Below are 10,342 nucleotides of genomic sequence, written 5' to 3' on the forward strand. Positions count from 1 at the left end.
TGGGGTCAAAGAGTTTTGTTGCCTGACGCCTCAGCCCACATAAAAGCGGTGCCTTTCGGGAGAGCCGAGCCCTTCCGCAAAGCGCTGCGAGGTGGAAACGAAAACGACACGGCTGGGGTGGGGGGAGAGTTTGTGTTTTTCATATAGAAAGGAAGGTTTTATTCACAGAAATATAGCAAGACCCGGCTGAAGAAAATATATCCATATATCTTTACCGCGTATTTAGAGCTGCGACTATCAAAGTCCAGTATTCTAGGCATCTACATATGTCACAAGTATGGTACAAAAAGAGAGGCAGGCGGGCAGGCTGGCTGGGGGGGGGCCGCAGGGATCTCGCACACAACGCTGGCACTCGAACCAGCAAGGCTGCGTTGCAGGACGATCGACTGTACAGACGTTAATCAAGTTAAATATACCGGGGGAGGGGGAGTCTTTGGGGTGGAGTCTTTGCTAAGGTACATTTGGTCCCCTCGGTGGGATGCGCTCGGCTCTCCGGGTCGCTCGGCGGTGTCCCTGGGTGGGGTGGGGGGTGGTCCCCACCTTTCTCCTACTGGTCCCCCTCCGCCCCCAACACGCGCATTGAAGGCTGGTTCCTCTGCTGGAGGGTGGTCAGGATGCTGTAGGTCCGCACAAGCGATTTGTGTTCACCACTTCTTTCAGCTCACTCTCCGGTTTGCCCGCCACCATAAAGGGCCAAGTCTGCAGCCAAGGAAGACAAGGGAGGTGGGTGGTGGGGGGGGCGGTAAAAAGAAAACACTGTTATCACCCTGAGCTGTCTCATGAGAGCCTCGACAGGCTGGGAGAAAGCAGCCCCTACTGCCTCTCCCCACCCCTCCGCCTAGCAGTAAGAAGGGGCTGAGATGGGGCACCCCTGCGGCGCTCCGCAGGGCTGTATCCCGTGGGCATTCCCGTCTGCCCGCCTGGGAGGTATCCCTGTGGTTTTTATTCCTCCCAGCATTTCTGTTGGAAACGAAAGATCTGGCATTGCTAACAGTTGGAGACAGATCCCAGGCAGTCTCCTGGATTTGGTGGCGGGGGGGTGGGCGGTGTCCCAGGGCCTGCCCTCTGCTTTGAGAAGGAAAACCAATTGCCCTCTGGCCGAGAGCTGCAGCCCGTCCATGCTGATCGCAAGCCGGCTCCTGCCCTCCTTCACCCCCGCTGGGCGCCTCCGCCGGGCCGACGGGCTCAGGCTTTGCCCCGCAATAGCGAGGGGGCGGCGGTGTGTCCCCGGCCTGGCCCCGACCGCGGGCACAGCGGTCTGCCGTGTCCAGCCACGGGAGACTTATTCCCAGAGAGATCAGGATCTCCTCCCGGGGAGACGTAACTCGAGGTGGCTGTCCTGGAGGAGATCCTGATCTCCTCCAGGACAGCCACCCCGTTACTCCCCCCTCCACCCCTGCGGAGCATGAGACTCCGGGAAGAAACGTCAAGAAAAAGAATCCCATTGAAATCTCCGTTATAAAATGCCGGGTTCAAACATATCCTCACATTTTAATTTTTTTTTTTAATTGCTAATTGAACCACTTGGAAAAAAAAGGATTTATTTGGTGTCTTCCTTATTGCTTTGGATGGGGCTGAGAACTAAGGAACGGCTGTTGATCATCTCTCAATCTCTGTTAATAAAGAGAGAGATCAGCCAGAACCCTAATGGCTTCCAGTTAGGCTAACCACCCTCTCTGTGTTAGCCACCACAACACTTACTGGGTCACAACTGTTTGCCTCTGCGATTAAATCAGGATCCCCCACGCCCACAAAGACGTAGGTGCGAGAGTGACCTCGGATGGCTCGACCTGCCTGCCCTGAGACTACCCAGACACAGTGGCCACCCCTTGAAGATCTGCGATTTGGTAGTAAAGCGTGCCCGCCTTTAGATCTGAGAGAGACTTCGGTGTTTCCAACTCTTTCTACACCATTATGTAAACCCGCCCTGACCACGTATTTTAAATCTGTGCTTAATTTAGGTAATTCCTAGTTTTGCTAATAGGTGAGATCCGTAGGGAATGGTTTGGACAGGGATGATCCTGATTTGAGCAGGAGGCTGGACTAGATGACCTCTGGCCCTACTTTCCTATTATGTTTAAGATTCAAAGTCCCCTCCTCCCCTTTCAAATACACCTTGATACAGAAACATGTATCAAGGACTTTCCATCCTTGGAGATCTTTAAGCCCCGGCTAGACAAAGCCTTGGCTGGGATGATGTGGTTGGACAACATGGTCCTGTTTTGAGCAGGGGGTTGAACTAGATGACCTCCTGAGGTCCTCTCCAACCCTAACTTTCTGTGATGGTGTGATTCTAACATCTTGGAAAACGGAAAACCCATGGGTTGGCTTTTTATTATTATTATGGATAATACTAATTCATAGGATTAGAACTATCATATAAATTAGATCATATAAATCCCTAATATTCCCTAATATATTTAGGGTAGTAGTAGATTTATTACTACTACCATTGTTATTATTACCAGTACTATTATTATAATTATTATACTACTACTACTACTATTACTATTATTATTACTACTATTGTTATTAATATTATTATTATTATTATTTTGGTCTCAAAGACAGAGTTTTGTTGCATGTGCTCTACTTCATAGCAAGGAGTTCAGGAAATTATTATTAGTAGTAGTAGTAGTAGTCGTCTCAGAGACAGAGTTTTGTTGCATGTGATCTTTCATAGCAAAGGGTCCAGGAAATTATTATTATTACTATTGTTATTATTATTATTTTGGTCTCAAAGACAGAGTTCTGTTGCATGTGCTCCTTCATAGCAAAGGGTCCAGGAAATTATTATTATTACTATTATTACTATTATTATTATTATTGGTCTTGAAGACAGAGTTTTGTTGCATGTGCTCTTTCAGAGCAAAGAGTTCAGGAAATCATTATTATTACTATTATTATTATTAGTCTCAAAGACAGAGTTTTGTTGTAAGTGCTCCTTCATAGCAAAGAGTTCAGGAAATAACAACAACAATAATTAGTAGTAGCAGTCGTCTGGAAGACAGAGTTTTGTTGCATGTGCTCTTTCATAGCAAGGAGTCCAGGAGCTTGGTGCCCAGGACTAGGGACCCGCCTGGAAGCAGCGATCCCCTGGCAGACCCGGGGCCGGGTGAGGGGCTGCACACTTCACCACGACATTATGGGCGTGCACGGGGTGTGGATGCGCCAAAGACATGCCATGCTCTGCTTGAGGTCTCCCGCAGCCCGACACTGCGGCCAGACCCTCAAGAGCTGGAGCTGCCTGGGTTTGAATGTGTGTGGCGAAGGCGCCCGGTGCCGCCCGCCCCTGCGGAAGGTGCCGGAGCCTGTCCCCGCGGCCGGGGTGCCACTCACCAGGTTGACGGGGTGGATGTACCCGTTCTCGTACTTGTCGTTGGCCAGGATCTGCCGCAGGTGCGCGATGTAGCTGGAGGCCAGCCTCAAGGTGTCCAGCTTGGAGAGCTTGGTGTCCGGGGGCACCCAGGGCAGGGTGGTCTTCAGCCTGGAGAAAGCCTTGCTGAGCACGCGCATCCTGGCCCGCTCCCTGGCGTTGGCCGCGTTCCTCTGGACCTGCTTGCCCTCCTGGCTCACCCCGTGCAGCGGGCTCTTCTTGGGGGGAGCCTTTTTCCTCTTGCCCGCCGCCCCCCGGCCCTTGGGGGGGGAGCCGTGCTCGCACGTGGAGCCCTCCTCGTTGCTCTCGGTGGACGCCCCAAACTCTTTGCTAGAATCCATTTTCAGGCCGTCGCAGTCCAGCATCTCCACCTCCTGCAGGTCCTCCCCATCGCTCAGGGAGCCCGTGGACATGGTGGGGGGTGGGGGTGGGGGAGACCCGGAGCTGCTTGCAGGCGCCCCCCCAAGCCCTGGGGCAGTTCAGAGAGGATCCCCGCCCACCCCCTCCTGGCCCGGGAGTGAGGCAGGGAAAGAGAGAGCGAGAAAGCCGAGGAATTTGATGAGGACACTAGTAATTTATCTGGGGAATAGAGAGGCGGGTCTTGCAGCAGCCCAGGGGAGGGGCCCTGCCCGGCCCACTGCTGCTGGCTGCTCACCACATCCACAAGCTCCAGGCTCTTCTGGTCAGGAAGCAGGAAGGGAGGGGAGAGGCAGGTCTCTGCATCACCACACCGGGATCCACCAGCTGCCTGAGACACCCCTCACCCCTCCCCTTGCCTCCTCCAGGACCCAGGAGTCCAGTGTCACCCTTGTCACTGACGCCTGCGGGAAGCCAGGATGGGGCAGGAGCGGAGCCACCCAGGCAACTCATGTCCAGAGGGTCCCTTCCAGCCTCTGTCCAGTAGCCTCAGCTGAAAGAAGTCTGTGGATGCTGATCTGAGATTGTATCCTGCCTGGCTACTACTGCTTCCAGGAAGAGAGCTCTGATACTCAGCAGCATGGTCCTGGCCTGGAAGCACAGAGCTTGGAGCCAGGCCATCTGAGGCTTTCCAGGCTCCCTGTGTGACCTGTGGCAAGTCTCTGTAAACTCGCAGTGTTTGAGTTTCCCTGTATCAAAAATATATATATTTTTATACTACAGGGGGCAGGACTGTAGTGTGTCCCTAATTCCTAGATGCCCTGTAGGCAAGGTTCTTTGAATAGATGTGATATCTTTTATTAGATCAACTGAGTAGTTGGGGGAAAAAAAGAAAAGATTTTAGCAAGCTTTCAGGCGCAATCACCCTTCTCCAGGCACAGGGAGTCTCTGCTGTTCTGAGACTCCAAGGAATGAGAGAAGCCAAAAGTGTGGCAGGATGTCAATGAGAATGTCTGTAGGTAGAAATTAGAAAGACAAAAGGTAAAGCAGGGAAGGGAGGGAGGGAAAAAAAAGCAGCGGCAAAAACGTCAAAGGTAAGTAGAGGAGACACTATAGTGGGAGTGATTCAAGGTAGAAAAGAGACTGTCTGTAAAAATGCCGTCTGTGAAGATGCTCTGTAGTGATTTCTAGGGTGCATCTTAAGTCAACCCACCCTGCAAAGCTCAGTGGCATTCTTCCTATAGACAGGCAAAGCTTTTTGTATTCAGGTCAGACTGCTTTTAACAACACTGGAATAAACATGCACTTGTATGTAGGCAGAATAAAAGGGCCATGGTGTTACCAGTATTACAAGAATGGTAAACTGCTTTGAAATAAAACATCCATTTAATTACATATATTTCTTTTAAAGAGCATGCCGTGTTTTTCATTCACGTTAAGTAGTAGATGCTAGTTGTACATAGCTGGAGTAATGCAAAACCTAAGACGAGGGAGTTTTTCCTGGGCATGGGGAGGTCCACAGGGTAGGGAATTTCAAAAGTAAGCAGCTTTAGCTTCATCCTGTTGAAGTCAAAGAGAGTTTTACCAGGGATTTTAAGGAGTGCTTAGCACTGATCATCTGAATGTGTTAACATAACCCTGTAGTTTAAGACCCAGGTAAAGATTTTATTTTTTAATGAATCTTTAATAGGCTTTTCAAAAAGAATTGGTTTTGGCTTAATTCTTTTCTCTTTGAAGCCAATAGTTGAACTCCTCCCTGGACCCAATATAGGGAGAAGAGTACATGCAGCCTGCTACATTTCCTTCCCTATCTTGTTCCCTCTCCACTCACAGATCTTGGACCCAACAAAGTCTCTGCAGACTGGGTTGGGTACATGTGTGGGAGGAGAGAACAAGGCTGTTTCAGGAAGTAGATCCACATGTAGAGACAGCCCTGGTGTGACTCCAGAATACATGATTTGGTCTCAAGGGAAGGCAATTACTCAGGAGACTTGTTTAAATATTTAGGCAAGACACAACTGAAACATGCAGGATCAAATCAAACCAGCCTTTGGAAAGCCTCTCATTGATTTCTGTGAGCATTGCATCAGTCCTCCTGTATGTAGTTGGTTTAATAAAAGATATCACATTTACCCAAAGAACCTTGCCACCCATGTCCTTAGACCAACATGGCTACAACCAACAACCCTAAGGTAGGGAAGATATCGAATTTTGCCATTTGAAATGGAAACTTCACAACATGAAAAAGAAAGAAGCCAAACTCAACAGCACATTTTGGCTTCTATTCTACACAGGAAAGCACACAATTCACCAGACTCTTGATATGCCTGAAGAAGGTTGTTGTGCCCAAAAGCTTGCAAAGACCAATTTTTCCAACTATTTAGCTGGTCTAATATTACATTTACCCAAAGAACCTTGTCTGCCTATGTTCTTAGACCAACACGACTACAGCCAACAACCCTAATGTATGTAGTAAAAACACCACAAACTACTTCACAAGGATACTATTCTCAGCTAGTAAATGTTTGCAAAGTACTATGAAATCTTCAGATGAAAATTGCTGCAGAGGAGCAAGGTGTAGATACAGATCATGATAAGCAATGACCATCTCTCTTACCTGTTTATCCATCTGCGTTTTCTCTGAATTAAATAAGCCAAGAGAAGCAGTACTGACCTAAAACTTTAAACCAACTCTTGCCATTCTACTGCAAGATAACACACCCCCACTCACAATAGGATAAGTACATTAAGATACCCTATCTCCCGGCTCTGGGCTCTGTTGGGAATTCGCTAACCTCTAACGTCATGTTATGTTAACTGTGCCCTGTTTGTGTTTTCCCTGTGCTATAAACTAAACAAATTGTCAGCATATCAGCCCTAATTAATGAATTGGGGTTTCTTTCTTTGTAACTCCCTGGTTACAGATCCAAAAATTACTAATCACCAGAATACAGATTTATGAGCTTTCTTATTTTCTGTGCCTGATTGTTGTTTGTGCAGGTGGAGATTTTAAATGGCCATATCCACTGCAAAGATTTATAGGCCGAACGATTGATGTTATAAACTAGCAAAAGGACTCTGACTGAAGCAAGGATGACAGAGCCATCAAGTGGAAGTTGCTCATGTCTTTGAGTACAAATGGCCGAGGACTGCACATTAAAAGGCAGCATCAAGAACCCAGAAATAGGTAAGAGGTCTCAGGCAGTCTGTCCACATAGATTTTCAATGAAGATGTTTATAAATGCCTTTCTTAGGTTTGAGTAGATGTATAAAAGCAGAAGAAATATTCAGGCCTTATAAAAATGGCCTAAAGGCTAATAAAAACATTCTAAAATTGCATGTATACTTATATGTATAGTATACATTTGAATTTTAGAGGTGCTATGCATCTGTAGTTTTCATTGGCATCAAACAGAGGTTAATGCTGACTATCATTTTTTTGTTGTGAATAGGGATATAGGCATCCACCTCTCTTTCCATTAATGCAACCTTTGTTTGACCTCTTAGTGTATGAGCATTTTGACACAGTGTTTAATTACATGTTTGCATTCTATTTTTTTCCCCAAGGGACACTTGCCTCATTCGATGCACTGCATGGACTGTGCTCAGGGGATGAATTGGGTGCCCTTACATTATCTATTCACCCCATATGAATGATCAGTCCAGGTCTCCCCTCTCCCTGTTTTGCTTCTTATCTGATCTTAGCCTGTCCTTATGCAACTTGGTCCTAGACTCCTCCTCAATTTCAACCCTAGTTCCCAGCCCCAGCCTTCTTACTCAGACAGTATGGGTTTTTTCCCTCACCAAACTCTCAATCTTAGTTTCTTTTCATGAACTGCTCAGGCATTTGCTGATCGCTTGTAGCAGCTGTGAGGGGCTGAAGCATGCCCAGCATGGAAGGACTCCTTGGAGATTTTACTGCTGAAGTCTAGGAACTCATTTATAGGATGTGGGAACAAATCTGAAAGCCTTTTAATTTGGGCAAATATGGGCATGTTTCCACAGTGATGGTAAAAATTGCACCTGCCAAATTTTACATCTCTTCTTCAAAGCATGGGGGTGTTATAGATTCATAGATTCATAGACACTAGGGCTGGAAGAGACCTCAGAAGATCATCAAGTCCAGGGGCAGGAAGTCAGCAGGGGTCATAGGATCCCAGCAAGATAAACATCCAAATGTCTCTTGAAGGTGTTCAGAGTAGGTGTTTGAACCACCTCTGGCAGCAGTCTATTCCAGACCTTGGGGGCTCAGATAGTAAAGAAGTTCTTCCTTATGTCCAGGCTGAAACGGTCATGGAGGAGTTTGTGACCGTTCGACCTTGTCATCCCTTGGGGTGCTCTGGTGAACAGATGTTCCCCCAGATCCTGGTGAGTACCCCGATAAACTTATAGGTGGCCACCAGGTCACTCCTGAGACTGTGCTTTTCCAGGCTGAAGAGTCCCATAGCTCTCAGCCTCTCATCATAAGGTCTGTTTTCCTGACCTCTGATCATGCGCTTAGTTCTCCTCTGCACTCTCTCAAGCTTCTCCACGTCCTTTTTGAATTGTGGAGCCCAAAACTGGACTCAGTACTCCAACTGTGGCCTCACCAGAGTGTTTAGAGTTTTTCTTAAAACAAGTCAACAAAGAAGTTTTAACATGGTAAAATTGTTCCCTTTTTTCAAGGAAAGGGAGGGAAGGAATTTTAATTAGAGTGGTTCCTGGACAGCTGCTTTAATTAAAATGGCTTACCGTCATGTGTATTAAGCCCCCTGCTTTTTAAAATGGCCATGGGGCTACATTAACTAAGCTTTAGTGAATAAGCTTTAGTGAAAATGCTCCTGTGGCCATCTGGAAATGCGGCGGACCTCATACACATGACGCTGAGGCAACCCTGGACTGTTCTAATTAGCACATGGAGCAGACTTGATTAGTAGAACACTAACAAGCATGTCTGTGGACACTCATTTTGTTTAGAGACCCATTGAATCTCAGGCCAACATCCACTATAGAAACTTTCCACGCAAACACCTACAATTTTGCAAAGTTAAAAGTAACCACACACACACACACACACACACACACACACACACACACACACAAACAAATGTAATGGCAAGTGCTAGGCAAACTTAATCAATAGCTCTATCAAGGTTAAGTCATTTATTTATGTGAAGGGGAATGCACAGTGGAAGTGTATAGTATAAAGATTTGTGTGTTTAGGAGGCTGTGAATGGTAAAATTATAACATTCAGATCATCTAGATGAGAGGCAATGAACCATCACACCAAACATCTTTTATATAGAAGTGTTTAGAAAATTAATACTTAATTATTGGCAATGATGATATCTTGCATCCTTCCATCCATAAAGCCAGACACCTTTGTTATTTTGTATAGACACAGTTTATCCAATGGCAAATGTAACCTATGACAGATATATAGAAATCTGATATATCATAGAAATAGATATATATTATAGATATATTATAGAATGATATCTGTGTCCTTTAATAATGTAATATTTAATGAAAAACCTGCAATGCCATATGCACACAGTGCTGGTCACAAAAGCAAAACATGTTTGGCCAATTAGGATGTTTGGAACAAAACATGCTGCCCATATCTGCTCTAGGTTTCATTTCCTTTCATCACTGTTTGCTTCCCCTACTAGAGCCAGGCTTAAATCTGTTCCCTTCATTCATGATGACCCCTCCTCCTTTGTCTGTCTCAGGCTGTGCTCTGGCACATCACAGGTTTCCCCCTTAAATGGAGAACTCCATCCATTACCCTTCAAACATCCGCTCTCCCAAGCTGCAATAACAAGGTAATTTGAGACAGGTCTTGGAGCTTGAGGCCAAGGTTTCCAAAAGTGTCTAGTGATTTTGTGTGTCTCAGGTTTTGGTGCCTGATATGGCATTTATAGAGGTACTTCGTTGTCAGTCAGCATTGAACCCTCTGAAAATCTCAGACCCCTTTAGCAGTAACTAAAGTTGCATCCAAAAGCATAGGACAAGTGTTTTTCTGTATATAGACAACAACCCAGTGAACAATGGTTAGAGAACTGATTTTGAATTAAATTCTGAAGTTTTGGTGATATTCAAGAAATAAAATATGTTTGACTCATGGCTAAGGATGCAGGAGGTAGCTTTCTCTACTCATCTGTTTTTATATTATTACTTTTACAGAAATGTGTTTCTCATATTTACATTTGGTTTGACCTGAAAGCTTACCGCGTAAAGAGGGAGTGACAGAAAAAAAATATACGGAGCAATAGGCCAATGTTAAATAATACTAATCATAATAATAATCACATATAAAAACTCTAAAGAAAATGTAAATAAAGTTATAGTAGCAGATGAGCAATCAAAAGCTAGGAAATACTGAAATTAAAATTGCCTCTGGCATGTATTGTGATGCAGCTTTTACTTACATTATCATATACTGTTTTTCTGTAGGACTCTGCTGTAGTCAATGTACGTGGTGCATAGTGTTCATGAAATGAATCAAATCTGTGTAATGAAGGAGGCTGTTGTTTGCAGGACTCCTATGTTTATTGTACAAGTTGGAAGGTATGTGGTAAATAAGGCACGGGACTAAAGGAAGAGAAAAGATAATCTCACATTTAAGA

General features: G+C 45.7%; 1 protein-coding gene across 1 annotated transcript; it reads right to left on the bottom strand.

Moving 5' to 3' along the window:
- Positions 1-129: 129 nt before the first annotated feature.
- On the bottom strand, positions 130-3,932 carry TCF21 (transcription factor 21). Its single transcript, XM_019520245.1, has 2 exons — positions 3,340-3,932; positions 130-699 (listed from the first exon to the last, which is right to left on the bottom strand). Exons 1-2 carry the CDS (start codon positions 3,787-3,789, stop codon positions 610-612), a joined length of 540 nt encoding a protein of 179 aa, XP_019375790.1. The 5' UTR covers positions 3,790-3,932; the 3' UTR covers positions 130-609.
- Between the last annotated feature and the right edge of the window lie 6,410 nt (positions 3,933-10,342).

The sequence above is a fragment of the Gavialis gangeticus genome, unplaced genomic scaffold (assembly GCF_001723915.1).
Source record: "Gavialis gangeticus isolate Ggan-Ray unplaced genomic scaffold, GavGan_comp1, whole genome shotgun sequence".
In the NCBI taxonomy this organism is placed as follows: Eukaryota; Metazoa; Chordata; order Crocodylia; family Gavialidae; genus Gavialis; species Gavialis gangeticus.